Source organism: Grampus griseus (genome assembly GCF_964374135.1).
Source record: "Grampus griseus genome assembly, chromosome: 4".
Classification (NCBI taxonomy): Eukaryota; Metazoa; Chordata; class Mammalia; order Artiodactyla; family Delphinidae; genus Grampus; species Grampus griseus.
In genome coordinates, this window is record NC_138997.1 from 46428355 (window position 1) to 46444935 (window position 16581).

Genomic DNA, 16581 nt, shown 5'->3' on the forward strand with positions numbered 1-16581 from the left:
AGGAGAAACTGGAGCAGAAAGAGATTACAGAAAAAATATGTCAGCTCATTATAACAGACAAGAAATAAGGTAAAAAAAAAGGGCATTAGGGTGGTGGCAATGGGGAAGGGCTGAAGAGATAGATAAGACAAAAGAATATTTGAAAGAAATGAATTTAAGAGGCTTGAGAATAAAGAATAAAATGTCTGAAACAACTGCTGTTTGGAATTCAACTTCTAGAAATTTGTCCTAAGGCAATATATGCACATGTACAGTCATAATTACAAGAACAACCACTGCAGCACTGTAATAGAAAAAGAAACAAAACAGAAGGACCTTAAATGCCCATTCATGGAGCACTTACACTTTTCATTTTATACACTTCTACAGCTTTTCCTTAAGCATGTATTCAAATGTCTCTTTTGTCTTTTAAAAAAAAGAATCAGAGAATCAAAAAGCATCACTGAATAAGCTAGCTGAAGTTTGATATGAATCCACAATCACTTTTCTATATCTCAGAATATTCTGGTTTTGGTAAAGTCAAAGGAGTAATAGCGTCTGACGAATTCCATGCCATAATCTTGAAGTTGGTGATTCATTCATTCATTCATTCATTCATTCAACAAAGGTTGGAGTGCTGCTGCCCTCATCGGGGCCATGGTCAGTGCAACCAGAGAGCAGTGGTTTGTGACAAGGTAAGTTCAGAAATTGGACTAAGCAGGGGGGTGAGGGATGAGTAAAATACGTGAGGGAGATTAAGAGGTACAAACTTTCAGTTATAAAATAAGTCATACAGATGTAATGTACAGCATAGGGAATATAGTCAATAATATTGCAATAACTTTGCATGGTGACAGATAGTAAGTAGACTTACAGCGGTGATCATTTTGTAATGTACAAAAATACCAAACCACTATGTTGTACACCTGGAACTATTATAATATTATAAGTCAATTATACTTCAATAGAAAAGAAAAAAGAGGACTTCCCTGGTGGAACAGTGGTTAAGAATCCACCTGCCAATGCAGGGGACACGGGTTCGAGCCCTGGTCCGAGAAGATCCCACATGCCATGGAGCAACTAAGCCCGTGTGCCACAACTACTGAGCCTGCGCTCTAGAGCCCACATGCCACACCTACTGAAGGCCAAGTGTCTAGAGCCCGTGTTCCGCAACAAGAGAAGACACCGCAATGAGAAGCCCGTGCACGGCAACAGAGTAGCCCCCACTGGTTGCAAGTAGAGAAAGCCCATGCACAGCAACAAAGACCCAACGCAGCCAAAAATAAATTAATAAATAATTTTTTAAAAAAAGAAAAGAAAAAAGAAAGCAACTGGGACTAAGCATTAGAAACTTCTATAACAACTGGATACCTTTGTGGTTGTTTAATAAAAAAGAAAAAATTGGGCTTGTATATTGTATGTCCATGAGTATGTGTGTGTGTATTGTCATTTCATTTTCCTATAAATTCATTTTTATTATATTTTACAAAAGTATTGGTCTGTGATGAATTGGAAATTGGGGGGGAAAAAAACAATCCAACTGGTTCTTCACCACAGTCAGTTTGAGAAATACTATTAAAGTGCTTAATATCTTGCTGGGCCCTGCAAAAATTCTATTTTGGGGAAACAGCAGTGAATCGCTACAGAAGGTACCTACTCAAATGAAATTATAATAGCAAGGAAACAACAGAATAAATTAAAAACAAGATAAATACAGAAAATAATAAGTGCACTGAGGGAAATGATTAGGGAAATGAGACAGAGACTGGGTGGAAAGTAGTACTTTGGACAGCATAGCTGGTCAGAAGATCCCAAGTTAAGCAATGATTTGGATATAGTCGGACGTGTGGGTAACTGGTATCAAAAATGAAGCAAGTGGAAAAGTAGGGAAGCAGAGTGAATGAGGATGTTACCATCAGAAGGAAAAAGGACAGTATTTTAGAGCTGAAGGATATGTTTATTCAGTGTCCCACATGGGATCCTGAGATGAGAGATTTTTGTTGCTAGCAACTCACTCACTCTCTCAGAATCCGACCAAGGAGGCCACTTAGTAGTTTAAAGCAAAATTTATAAATTTACTATTTTTTTGAGGTCACAGACTCTTGCCCTAGTCCTCAACACCCTTACCTACATGACGGGAGCGTTAGAAAGGAAGTACAAGTTTAAATCCCCCAGATTTCAATGCCATCCTGCTCCTTTTCAGTTAACATTTTGCTGCCATTATTGATCAAAAGAATGAGTTGTAATACAGAAAAAATTAATCCAGTCTACTTTAGTAAAAAATCAGAAATATTTGTCCCTACGCCTTTTACCAAAGTACTCATTATCACAGCATACTACCAAGGCGCCACATTTCAGATGACCATTCTGTAGACTTCAAACAAGTAACCTTCCCAGATTTTCTGCCTGAATCAACAGAGATATAAATACAGTTGACCCTTGAACAACAGTTATGACCCTTGAGCAACAGTTATGAACTGCGCAGGTCCACTTATACTTTCTTTTCAGTAGCAAATACTGCAGTACTATGTGATCCTTGGTTGGTTGAATCCGAGGATATGAGGATATGGAGGAACTGTGGATACACAGAGTCAACTATAAATTAAATTACAGGAGGATTTTCTACTGTGCAGAGCGTTGGTGTTGTTCAAAGGTCAACTGTACAGTCAGGATATGTAAGGTTACAGAATAGAATACTGGTAACAACAGGAAAAGATACTTCTGTCTATTTGTTTGAAACAAAGAAACTTACATTTTTAAAAACTCTCTAAAAAAAAAACTATGTTCATTGATTAGTAAATAGAAAAATTCTAATACCTACTGTTAAAATTTTAAAAAATCAAATAGCTATGAATATAACTATTTCACTCATAAAGAAACTCATTTGTGTAACAAACGTTGGTAAATGCAAAGAAAACACTCTGGAAGGATGTATAACAAACATCATTAGAGATTACTCCTGGTAATGGGAAATAAGATCGTGAAAAGAGGAAGAAAGGGGCAACTTTAGACTATATACTGATTTGAATTATTTATAATAAGCATGTTTTCAACTACTGTTTCAATAACACAAACATTTAAAGAAATTTCCAGAATATGTTAGACTTTGCTTTGATTCTATTACCTGCTCTAACATACCACCTGATTGACTCACTGTTCATCTACTTTCTGAACACTGTTGGTTCTTGTTATTCATAATAGTTATGCTCTATAGTCACCATGAACACTGAATTAGCAGACACTGAACTGCTGTGCCTAAAGGAAATACAGTGCTAGGTTCCTGTGAGTCCCTGGTAACATTTTCATCAATGGATCCAATACATAACCTTGTTTAACGTGTGCTTCTGTTTAAAGACATCTTATTCAATATACACCCTTGATTCAGTAACACTGAACTCACAGCTACCAGCGCTATTACTCATGCCTTAGTAAGCTTATCTAACACACATATTTTCTCCACAAGGCACATCACAGCTTTCTTATGCAATACTTCGGAACACTAGACAACAGTTCAGCACTACATTTGGGGCCAGTTTTAATAGCAAAAATTTTTAAAAAGCACAGAAATGCAAAACACATGACACTAAACAGACTGTGAAAAGGACACTTGTTTACAATATAAGAGTTGAAACAAGAAGGCAGAATATCTTTTTGTTTGACCTCAGTTGGGAATGCACACATCAGTGACTCTGATTTTTTGCTACTCTGCATCTGTCCACAAATCAGTGTGAAAGTGTTGCGTGTATTAATTGTGGGGTTACAATTTTTAGCGTGTAGGTGAATTCACAAATATAGAATCAGTGAATAACAAGGATTGACTGTATCTTAAATTCAAGCTTTCTAAGTCAGTTTTGTTATCTACAAGATGGAGGAATAAACTAGATAAATTCTAAGGCTACTTAATACTCAAAACTTTGAATATGTTAAAATACTCAATTTTACCTACTTAGTAATAATGTAGTTATTTGCTATAAACCTCTGAAAAAATCTATTTGGCCTATACAGTGTTTAAAATAATTTTAAAAGCCAACATTTCAAAATCAAAAGACTTCATATAAAACTCCAGATTTCTACCTTTTCTTTTTCTCTTTTTTTTTTTTTTTTTGCTATACGTGGGCCTCTCACTGTTGTGGCCTCTCCTGTTGCGGAGCACAGGCTCCGGATGCGCAGGCCCAGCCGCTCCGCGGCATGTGGGATCCTCCCGGACGGGGGCACAAACCCATGTCCCCTGCATCGGCAGACGGACTCTCAACCACTGCGCCACCAAGGAAGCCCTCTACCTTTTCTTGAAAAACATCAGCCTGTTAGCTAATGGTAACTAACACTGTATTTCATACAATTTGAGAAGCCAATGATTATAAGATCTACCATTTTTTAAATGTATTGCCAAGAAAAGAGAAATACCGCCAATTATAATTACAAGATGCAACCTGACTTCAGAGATGTTTAAATGCTAAAGTGCATTACATAACTGTTAAAATATGGCATGTATAGCACTTACTATGTGCCAGCTATGTTCTAAAATTCTTTATACTTTTAAATTTATTTAATCTTCACCAAAATCCTATTGATAGGCACTATTACTATCCACATTTTAGAGATAAGGAAACAGAGGCACAGTGGGTAAGTGACTTGTCCAAGTTCACAGAACTAGTATGTGGTGCGACGGGATTCAAAGCCATTAAATTGGCTCTCTGCAACAACTGGCTGAAGCTGAGCACTAGCTACACTCTCAAGGCAGGACATGCAGGCTCCAGTTTCATCCCAGACCTCTGATCTCTTCTCTAATCCGACCCGCTTCACTGAACAATGATGTTACCCAACTGACACTGTTGGGATTTGAGTTTGTGATTCTTGCATTAAACAACAGAATACTACATATTAACAAAAAACAGTTCTAAAGAGAAAAAATATGTATGAGTAAAATTTAACCCAGAGTTAATCTTATTTAAAAGGATCAGAAAGGGGTGATAAGAAGGAAAAACGTAAGAGACAGCAGTATTTCAACTAATTCATACTATGCTAACTAGGTATTAGAGTTAATCAGAGATAAATACAATGATGAATTAGATATGGATCCTGTTATCAAGATGCTTTTATAGTCTATTAGAAGAGGATATAAGTGTAATTAAGAAAAGCAACTAAAAATCTGATATTTTAAATAATTTCTAATAAAGTAGCTGTATGTTTTAACATGCAAAGATCTCTAAGACATATCCATCAATGAAAAAGATAAGCTGTAAAACACCATAAACAGTGTATCATTTGTGAAAAAGAGAGATAAATATGCTCATACAAATATATAATTCTATACTGTATGATTATTCATAAAGGTCTGGAAAGATTTATACCAAACTAAGAATAGTGGTTATTTCAGGAAAGAGAAGTGAAATTGGAGATGGTAGTCAAAGAAGACTTAAACCTTACTAGTATTGTTTGCCATTTTGTGTAATAAAATAAAAAGCTAATTAGTAAACTAATATGTATAACCTCATGCAGGTGACTATGTTTCAGGACTCTTGTTTTCAGTAATTGCCATGTGAGGTTCACAATTCCACTTATTAAGAAAAATATGAAAAGAACAAAAAATTCCATTAATAACTGATAAATTGGGCATAATCAGAATTATAACCTTATAATCCAAATTTAATGTTTGTTTGTTTTGCTTACTAATAGTGTCATTTATTTTTATTCAGTAATACACAAAGGAGGCCAAAAAAGAAGCAATGGGAATAGGAGTGACTAGGAAAGAAAAACCTGAGATGAGGAATGTGAAACTAAAAAACCTCTGAGAAGTAAAAGGGGTAAAAAAGAAGATGGCATAAAACTAGGTTGGTGAGCCACATTTAAAAGACACTGACATAATGTAGTTTGCAATATTTTCTCACAATTCCTAATAGAAATCCATATTTTTTTACTATTCAGTAACTATTTAACTGACATGCAAAAATGAAAGGAATGTCAATTTAAAAAAATTGAATTCAACCATTCAATCATTTATTCAACAAATATTTATCAAGCACCTAATACCAACTTATTTGATATAACTTTGCCTTCATGACGCTTAAAACATAGTTATAACTTTTTTGGAGAGAACTTCCCCAACCATAACTATAGGACTAAAATAATTCATGCTAATCAACAGTCAATTCATTTATATTGTTTTAATGGAATAAAAAAATTACTGTTTTCAAATACAAAAAAGAGCTAGAAATTTGGTTTAACTCAAACTCTACTACTGAGAAGATTTTCCAAAAAGAAAAAAAAGCAAAAGCCAGACTTATCTTCAGATGACCTAAATTATTACAATCTAAAAAAAAAAAAAAAGTAGGAACATTACAGTCAAACACAGTCTCTCTGCAGATAAATCCATAAACCTAACACAATCTATTTCCATTACAATTACCAATAAGTCAGCTGACATAATATACTGCATTTATTCTCCATGCTTTCTCTCAGAAATGAACTATGTTTTCCAAAAGCACACCCTTTTAAGCAAGGCATCATAATGAAACTTCTCTACCAAATAACAAATGCTAGCATCTCAAAGTCTAACACTACCAAAGTTTTCAAATTAAAGGTGACTAACTTTTTATACAAAGAATGTTTATGGCATTTCTGCCTGAGGTATAAAAATATAAGCATGTCTTTTCTATGATATCTACAACACAAAAAACAGACAGAACAGTATACATAATAAGAGATAAATGTATAAAAAGAAAAACAAATTTATATAAGAAATTCTTACATTCTCTCCTAAAAGATAATTCAGAAGTGATTACAATTACTTCTCAAACCATAAAGCATCAGGAATTACTTTGTCTTTTAGGCAGCCAAATGGGCAACACTTCATGAACTCCATAAAACTGATGATAATGAAGAACTTCTAAAATGCAGCATTCCTTTAAAAAGATATATCATTTAGGACAATAGTAACCAACATGTGTTCCTCAGAACACTAGACCTACAAGGTTTCCTGGAGGAAAAAATGTATATCATCAATTAGATTTGGCAAACACAACTTACTTTATATCTCCATCTTGAAAATATTTGAAAACATAACACAGTGCCTGTTTAATAAACCTTGTATAAGTATCAGGTTTTTTGTTTTGTTTTTGACCATCACTCAGTACACACTTCTTTAGTAACAGAACCCTTTCAAGTACATCTACTCACTTTCTTTGGGACATGGTTTGGTATGCAAATTTTAAATGATACAAATAATCTATACATAATAAACCTTCAAAAGAGCCACGTAGGGACTTCCCTGGTGGCGCAGTGGTTAAGAATCCACCTGCCAATGCAGGGGACACGGGTTCCAGCCCTGGTCCAGGAAGATCCTACATGCCACGGAGCAACTAGGCCTGTGCGCCACAACTACTGAGCCTGCGCTCTAGACCGTGAGCCACAACTACTGAGCCCGTGCGCCTAGAGCCCGGGAGCCACAACTACTGAGCTCGCACGCCTAGAGCCCGTGCTCTGCGACAAGAGAAGCCACCGCAAAGAGAAGCCCGCATAGCGCAATGAAGAATAGCCCCCGCTCATTGCAGCTAGAGAAAGTCCACACGCAGCAACGAAGGCTCAACGCAGCCAAAAATAAATAAATTTATCCAAAAAAAAAAAAAAAAGCCATGTAGTTTTCAATAGACACTACTTAAAAAGAATATAAGAGACATCTTTGATTGGGTATAGAAGTGATCAAAGCACAAATCATTATTAAGGCTTTCTCTGACACTGTTATTATAAGAGAGCTAAGAGGGAAAACACATACCAGTTACTATACTGACCTGGTTATTAATGTAGAATATGAAACAGGAATCCAGATACAGGAGTTTCAGGCTACACATTTATAGTAACGTGGTATCTAATGCGCTTGACTAAACCAAAACTATGTCTAAATTTAAGTGCACATTCCTTAATAACTATTTTTATTAAAAGAAACTACAGCTGTGTCCATACTGTTAGCTCTTTTGCTTTTTAAGCCAGCTGACCAAAGTCTGATCGAAAAAGAGATGCCTGAACAGTAGAGTAATTCTGCATATCTTTTCTGGACTTTTGCAACTTTCATGCCTTGGGACACAATTTGAGAAGAGAACCCCCCCTCTCCACGATTTATCACCAAATGTAGTTGACACTTTTCTTGGAATCTGCCAAGAAACTCGCTTTTAAAAAAAGATATTAGTTGGAAGGTAGATGGGAAATTAAGCACGTCTGAGCACTCAAAAGAATGGGTAGGATTTTTACTATAATTAGTGTTTATTTGGACCTAGCAAAGTATGCCAAGGCTAAGGAGGCTTCAATCATCAGAAATCAGTGCCTTTCTCTACTAAAGTAAAAAAGAGAAATCAAATTAAAAAGTATTTGAGGGCTTCCCTGGTGGCGCAGTGGTTGAGAGTCCGCCTGCCGATGCAGAGGACACGGGTTCGTGCCCCGGTCCGGGAAGATTCCACATGCCGCGGAGCGGCTGGGCCCGTGAGCCATGGCCGCTGAGCCTGCGCGTCCGGAGCCTGTGCTCCGCAACGGGAGAAGCCACAACAGTGAGAGGCCCGCATACCAAAAAAAAAAAAAAAAAAAAAAAGTATTTGACTCTAAAACAGGAAAGGTTTAATGTGAATGAAATTCTAGACTTAAAATATTCCAAACTTTATAGAATTATTGACTATCATATGATACAAACACAAATATTTACTATTTTGTTTCTAAAGAACATCTTAATACCAGTCCAAAATTACTCTTAACTAAGTATGAAAAGCTAGGCACTACGCAAGCAATAATACAACTCACACAGTTAGAAGGCACGTTAGTTAAGAAAAAGCAGGAAAGCAGTCAAAGCACGGCAAACCTGAAAAATCCTTTAAGTAAAAAGTTCGACGTAATGAATTTCAATCATTCCAGAACTTTGATTCCTACAGTCTTTAAAAAGTATTGTTTCAGCACCTAGTAATTGGTAAGCTGCTATGATTACAGATCTGTGATTTCTTTCATAACACCATAATTAATTCATTTAACAAATATTTATTTAGTATTACTATGGAAAAACAAAGATTAAAATATCTACGGGGATTTCTCTGGTGGCACAGTGGTTAAGAATTCACCTGTCAGTGCAGGGGACACGGGTTCGAGCCCTGGTCCGGGAAGATCCCACATGCTGCGGAGCAACTAAGTCCGTGTGCCACAACTACTGAGCCTGCGTGCCACAGCTACTGAAGCCCATGGGCCTAGAGCCCGTGCTCCACAACAAGAGGAGCCACCGCAATGAGAAGCCCGCGCACCACAACGAAGAGTAACGCCTGCTCACCACAACTAGAGAAAGCCCGTACGCAGCAACGAAGACCCAACGCAAATATTAATTAATTAAAAATAAAAATAAAATATATATGAACACTGCCCAAAAGACACTTAAGAGTCCAGAAGAGACGGCACAGATTTAAAGGGTAGAAAATGGTAAAGAGCCTAAGAAATGCACAATCTACTTAAATTGTGAAGATTGCTCAGAGGGGAAAGATTCTATGCAGTTTGGTGGGGGAAAGAAGTAAGGGGTGCAAATCAGGGAAGGGATCGATGATGGATTTAAACGAGAAGTAGAATTTAGACAATGAAAAGAGGCTTTCCACTGGAAAGAGATGAGAATAGCAAAAAAGATGGAAAACCACAATGAAAATAATTTAATTTTGCAGGAATGGACAAACCTACAAAATACTAGCTGATAGTGCAGAAGTTAGATATTCTAAGCTCTGGCAACTGGAATATCCAGGTCACTTCAAATCACCAATGAAAAGATCTAATATTGTACCAACACACTCTATTGATGCTCTATAAATACTTCTAAATTAGTGACCCATGACCCCTTATACCAATTATTCTTCCTGATGGAATGAGATGGTGAAATAAATTTTATTCATACTGTAACTCAGAATAACCTATTAATTCTCATCAGAAGACATATTAGTTCTCCAATTTTGAGTATACACGTTCAAAGTTAGGCAAGAACAAGGACTCCCCCCAACTTTCCTTTCAGTTTGTATATACAAGATACACATCTGATACTCAAGTTTCACTTTGAAATCATGATATAAAAGTTATGTTGTTCCAGTCACTATGGCAAGATCAAAGTGTTCTAGTCTCAGCTCTGCCATACTGTGCAAGTTGCTTTAGTGCCCTGTGCCTCAGTTTCCTAACTTGTAAAATAAGGGGGTTCCACCTGGATGATCTGCAAAGGGCCTTTCAGCTTTAAAATCCTATACCCAGTTAAATGTACATCACCTTTTCTACAGAAGTCATTGTGCCAAGACTAACTATAACAAAAAGAGTATTCTTTCCCTAAACACATGTAATAAAAATTAGCCTTTATTAAGCACATACTAAGTCTTAGGCTCTTTCTATTCCTTATTTCACTTAATCTTCACTACACCCATCAGAGTAGGCATTTTCCTCATTTTACTCATAAGGTTTTAGCCACCTCTTGCCTGTTCAATCCAATTAGGGGTGGAAGGCAAGGATTCAAATCAAGGTCTAACTCCAAAGCAAGCTCTAATAAACCACACTATAAAACTTGGTGCCTCAAAGAAAAATATCAGGCAGATAATATACACAAACAAAAGCTGAAGGGGTGGGCTGTGTGACTATGGTAACCTGGAGAGAGCGTGGTCTTCTAAGAGCGCAACTCAGCTGCCTTGAAGCCACGGTGGGAATGGACAAGAGAAGCCAAATATCGGTTTGTGTGTCTGCATGTGAAATCTCCTGATTTTCAAATGAAGGAAGATAGATTCACCAGCCTTCAGCTTCTGCTTTAAACAGTTCTAACTCAGATTTTGTGAGGTTAGTTGTAATAATTATATAAATTTCCAAAATTCCCAGATAAGTATTAAAATATGGGGCAGCAGCAATAAAGCCTAGGCTTTGATGTAAGGCAAACTTTGGTTGAATCCCTGCTCCATTACTAGCAGTGTGACCTAGGTCAGGTAACTTCACCTCTCTAAGCCTCATTTCTTCATTTGTAAAGTGAGGATACTATCACCTATCTTTCAGGGTGGTTAGGGATCTAAGGAGAATGTGAACTATAAAGAGCACAGTACCCAGCACAAGGTAAGGGCTTGACAAATGAAAGCTATTATTTACCCTTCAGGATTCCAGTAACACAGAACATGGGATCTATGTTCATAGACAACCCAGTAATGTCTACAAATACTACCCAAAGTTTACCTTTAAAATGCCATACTCTGGACTTCCCTGGTGGCGCAGTGGTTAAGAATCCGCCTGCCAATGCAGGGGACACGGGTTCGAGCCCTGGTCCGGGGAGATCCCACATGCCGCAGAGCAGCTAAGCCCTTGCACCACAACTACTGAGCCTGCGCCCTAGAGCCCATGCGCCACAACTACTGAGGCCGTGTCCCACAACTACTGAAGCCCGCGCACCTACAGCCCGTGCTCTGCAACGAGAAGCCACCGCAATGAGAAGCCCGTGCACCGCAACGAAGAGTAGACCCCGCTCGCTGCAGCTAGAGAAAGCCCGCGCGCAGCAACGAAGACCCAACGCAGCCCCCCCAAAAGGTCGTAGCTTGTCACTTTCTTGTAGATCTAAAATTACTCTCAAATTAAAAGCTTAGTTTAAAAAAAGTCATATACACTCATTTCTAATAGACAACCAAACTTCGAAGAAAGTTTATCCTAAACCTAAAATCGAACCAACTTATCAAATACTGTTTGTAGTAGCTAACAATTTTTTTTAAAGTGACGCTGCAAATCCTGTTACCACGAGTTCAGACTTCTGAATGGGGTGAATGGAAGGGAAATGTGTTTCCAAAGCAGTTTGAGCGCGAAAGATCCCTACAACGTCCGAGGGAGTATTTCCCAAATAGTTGGGTAAGACTGAAAAACGGGGTCCGAACTAATAACACCTGGCAGAACGACCTGTCTCCAATTGAAGGGACAGGGGCAGGCAGCTTCGTGCCCAAACTATCGTATTATTCTTAGCCAACTGCTCTGGTCAACAGCTGGGTTTTAAACCTTCTTGCTGTCTTCCCCAAAGCCCCATTCCAGACCGCGAGGGAGGGAGCTGGACTTTCCTCACCGCCAGTGTAGACACTGGCGAAACGGGAGGGACAGGCCCGCGTCCCCGAGGGGCGTGGGAGACAGGTCGGGCCACCGCTGCCCCGGATCGATGACTTCCCGGGCGGCACCACCCGCGGACCACCACCAAGCGGCCTGCGGAGCTGTTGTCAGCAGGGCCGAGCCGCCGCGCTGGGGGTTTCGCTGGGGACGTGAGGAAATAACTCGGGGGTTTCAGGAGACGAAGGAAGGCACGGGGGCAAAGGGGGAGGAGGCGTTTGGACTCCCGGCCCAGTGACGCGCGGGAGGTGACCTCCGGGCCCCCGAGTCCTCCGTCCCAGTTCCTGCCCGGACCCTTCCCAAGTCCCGGACCCGCCGCTCCTCTCACCGTCTCAGCTTCTGTGTGCTGGGGTCCGGCACTCTGACCCCCCATAACCCCGCGGAGGAAATTCATCTTGCCGCTCAGCCACCGGCTCCACCGGCCCCGTCGGGAAAGAAAAGATAACTTCCCCTGTCCTCCGCAGGGCCTGGCCCCCCAAGCCCGCACTCAGCGCTCTCCGGCCGCCGCCAACACCGCCTCTTACTCGGCAGCAGCTCCAGCCCCCTAAGCCCGGAAACAGCCTCCACCACCTGTCGAAATGCGCATGCGCGGGGACGTGGCATTACGTGGCTGCTCGAAGGGCGAAGGCAAGGGGGAAAGCAGGCGAGAGGAGGCCGGTAGCCCGGGTCCGCCCAAGCCCCGCCCACTGCGCAGGCCCCGCCTCCCTCCGCAAGGACACGCCTCCTACCCCAGCCCTGCGCTGGTCGCTCGGGCTGGTCCCAACCACCCACTTGGTCCGAGCCCTGCCCTGCCAGCTGGAGAGGATCCGGATAGTGTACGCATTTTGGCTTGCAGGGTGTTTAATTGTCGCCGGACGTAGTGCAAGCTGTCAAATCTGGAGTCGTATTTTGTTGAGTCGAAAGTGAAATTTTCCTTCGGCCGACGTGACAGGTAAGGGTTCCCGGCCCCTGGAAGGGTTCTTCTGGTTTCGCGGTGTAGCAGTACCGGCGTTGTGGCCTTCTTGTCCCCGCAAATTGCATTTCTTTACAGGGCTTTGTTTGGTGGTAAAAAGGTTGCTAGAGCCCCCTCATTCCACTGCCACAGGAGGGCGCATTTCTCAGCTCTTGCTCTTCCAACCTGCTAAAAGGAATTCCTGGATCTAAATACCAGGTACACCGCTATTTTCCTGTGGTGTGGGGAGGAAACCACTCGAACCCTGCATTTAACTTACTAGAGAAAATACATTGATCTGCCGTGTCAGTTCGGCAGCTAGTAGCATGACGTTTTGTTATTAACTCTAAACCCCTACATTTTCGGTGTGGTTTTTATTTTAGCATGAAAAATGGCATTTTTCAAATCGGTATGCCTTGTTTCTTTCGAAATGAGAGTGCCAGGTACACACGCTTATGGAGTAGTCTTGTAAATAAATATCTTGAACCTAAAAAGCGCAGGGTCTAGTTAGCTAACTGATTAATACACGTCTCCACTTGGATGCCCCACAGGTCTCAGATTCCCCGGCCTCCCTTAAAGAAAACAAAATCAATGTGCTTTTTCTGTGTGCCCTGACACGCTCTTTGGTACCATTAGCCAAATAATTGCCTAAGCTAGAAGGAGGAAGCTGGGAGGAATCTGAAACTCTGGATTGCACCCCCATGTGTTCAGTAGTCAATCCTGTCATGTCTATTTATAGAATATTGCTCAAATAGGTCTCTGCTCTCCATGCTCTCTGCTTCTGACATAGTTTATGTTGTCATTTTTCACCAAGATTATGGCAATAGCTTCCTAACTAGTTTGTCTGCATTCACGCCCTGGCTTCCTTCCAGTCATCTGCAGTCCACCCTTGGGTGAGCCTAACAATAACAAAACATCTGTCTGTGTTGATCTTCTTCTGAAAGTCCTCCAGTGGTTGCCCATTCTCTCCATAATAAAATCCAAACTCCTTAGCTTGGTGTACAGGCCTATTATGTTCTGGCTCTTGCCTGTCTTTCTAGCTCCTGTCTCCCTCACATACTCTGGATATATGCCTGGATATGCCCTTCCCCTCCCTCCACTTCATCAAGGAAACTCCTGCTAGTTCCTTAAGACTTTTTTTTTTTAATTTATTTTTATTTATTTTTGGCTGTGTTGGGTCTTTGTTGCTGCTCACAGGCTTCCTCCAGATGCCGCGAGTGGGGGCTACTCTTAGTTGCGGTGCGCGGGCTTCTCATTGCGGTGGCTTCTCTTGTTGCAGAGCATGGGCTCTAGGCTTGTGGGCTTCAGTAGTTGTGGTGCGTGGGCTCAGTAGATGTGGCTCACGGGCTCTAGAGCACAGGTTCAGTAGTTGTGGCGCATGGGCTTAGTTGCTCCACAGCATGTGGGATCTTCCCAGACCAGGGCTTGAACCCGTGTCCCCTGCATTGGCAGGCGGATTCTTAACCACTGCGCCACCAGGGAAGCCCCATAGTTCCTTAAGACTTAACTCTGGCATCTTCTGAAAGCTCTTCCTGAAATCCAGATACGTATGTATATGCTAGCACTTTGCAGTTGTTGATATGCGGGAAGCTCTCAATAAATGCCTGTTGAACCGGACTGTTAAGGGCACAACTATGTTATTCATTTTTATATCTCTGTGGCTTAGCATTGTCCCATAAAAGGTGATATTAATGGATACACGAACAAAACATTAAAGGAAATATGAATATAATGCTAAGGAAGAAAGTCCTTTTTTCATCCGTAAAGTGGGATTGCAGATAACACATATCACAAAGGCTCTGGTGCATGTTCCTAGTGCCAAGATTTTAAGCCTGGGTGACTTGGAGAACAGTGGGGATCATACTGCCCAAAATACTGTACACTAAGCATTGTCCTCTGCTTTAAAACTGGACACTTGACGTTTTGCTTCAGACATTTTCCATGGGGGCATTTCATTGCAGCCTAAAAAAAGTAACCAATAAATGCTCAGCATTTTTATTACCAGGTAATGTGTGCAAAGAACTTCACCCAGTCCCTAAGCCTTACCCCTCCCTGAGCCTCTCCTCACCTCCTCCCTGTGCCCCACTCTACCCCACTATCAGAGATAAAGCTCTGAGTTCAAGTGGGGCTCATGGATGTCTACCACATGTATTATTTGGTAATAAAAAGCAGCGCCTTGACATCTTAGCAGAATTATTTTAAGACACCGCCCTTTTCAAAATGCCCTGCTTTGTTTTAAATTTTGCTGAATGTAGTAAGTCACTAACAGCGTACTATGAGTTTTCCCTTCACTTGACCTGTTTTCTTCCCTAACAGCCTCCACTGTCCAGGAAGGACTATGGGCAGGAGAAGTGGGCAGTCTGGGACAGAGGAAATGAGGGTGGAGCCCCCAGATTTCCCCTTGACCTCACAGTCTTGCCTCTCTCCTGGTGTCTGGGAAGGGGTAGAGCCGCTTGATGCTTCCAGGAAAAAGAGGAGGCAGAGAGGGTACAGTGCCTAATTTTTCCCCCAATCGGGCGTCTGAAAGGGGAGCAGCCATGAAATGGACTGAAAAGAGAAAGGAGATTACATGCAAATCCAGTTCCACTGATTTTATAGAGAAAAGTCAGAGACCATGTCTCGTTCCTATTTGTACCCTTTAATGATCTAGCATAATTCCTTTTACATGGCAGATGTTCAAGCACCATAAAGGAAGAGAAAACATGAAAAAATTGTGACTGCCTGACTTACGCCCTTATACTTCTCACTTTCTTAAGTCTAAATATTCAGTATAAGAATGTCATGAATCATTAAAATGCATATAATCCAAAATTTTAACTTGGGTAAATCAAAATTATTTTTCTGACAACAGAGCAACTAACAAAATTCATTGGTTTGAAATCCACTTTTAGAATTGCTTCCTTACGATCCCCTAGTTCAGTCGCTCTCCTCAGTGGCCCACTTTCCCCATCCTTTCTTACTTTCTAGTGGCAAACTCAACAATAACAATGAAATATCATTGCACAAGATTATGTTTTGATTGAGGGTGGTGGTGATAGGGTGGGATGTTGTCCATACCTACTTAGGAGGATGAGTGGAGGTGATAATTTGTGTTTGAAATATATCACATACAGGTTTTTAAAGACTAGTTACTGGAAAATCAGGGTTCAACAATATTTCTGATAACATTATGTATTAATTTTATTCATTAATCAAACAACACACAGCAAAATAAAGTGATAATGATGAAACAGCAATTGAAATTCATAACCAATCAATAGTAACAGTATCAAAAACATTCGTGCTCTATCTTTGCTAGACTATCTATTCAAAGGACTTTACATAAAATGATTTACTTGATCCTCACAACAACCTTATGGATAGCGTCATTAGCCCCATTTTTCAGATGGCGAAGCAGGCACAGAGAGTAACTTGCCTGATGTCATGCCTGTGCTCTTATGTACTATGCTATCTGACCTCTCTAGACTCAAGGCACTAAGTAGAAAGGTGGTCTACAAGTCCCTGTGTAGTCTGGCCCCTCTGTTGTCTCTCTGACCCTACCTCCTGCTTTATTCCTTCTAGTC

General features: G+C 40.5%; 2 protein-coding genes across 5 annotated transcripts in view; one reads left to right on the top strand and one right to left on the bottom strand.

The window, feature by feature from the left end:
• Positions 1–12648, bottom strand: part of USO1 (USO1 vesicle transport factor) — a 92445-nt gene extending 79797 nt beyond the window's left edge. For all 3 annotated transcript variants that reach the window (XM_082652655.1, XM_082652654.1, XM_082652656.1), the window contains exon 1: positions 12416–12648. In XM_082652655.1, coding sequence (XP_082508781.1) covers positions 12416–12481 — 66 coding nt within the window. In that variant the 5' untranslated portion in view covers positions 12482–12648. The remainder of the gene's footprint in view (positions 1–12415) is intronic.
• A 185-nt stretch (positions 12649–12833) lies between these two features.
• Positions 12834–16581, top strand: part of G3BP2 (G3BP stress granule assembly factor 2) — a 76742-nt gene continuing 72994 nt past the window's right edge. For both annotated transcript variants that reach the window (XM_082653417.1, XM_082653418.1), the window contains exon 1: positions 12834–13018. The gene's annotated coding sequence lies outside the window, so the exon portion shown is untranslated. The remainder of the gene's footprint in view (positions 13019–16581) is intronic.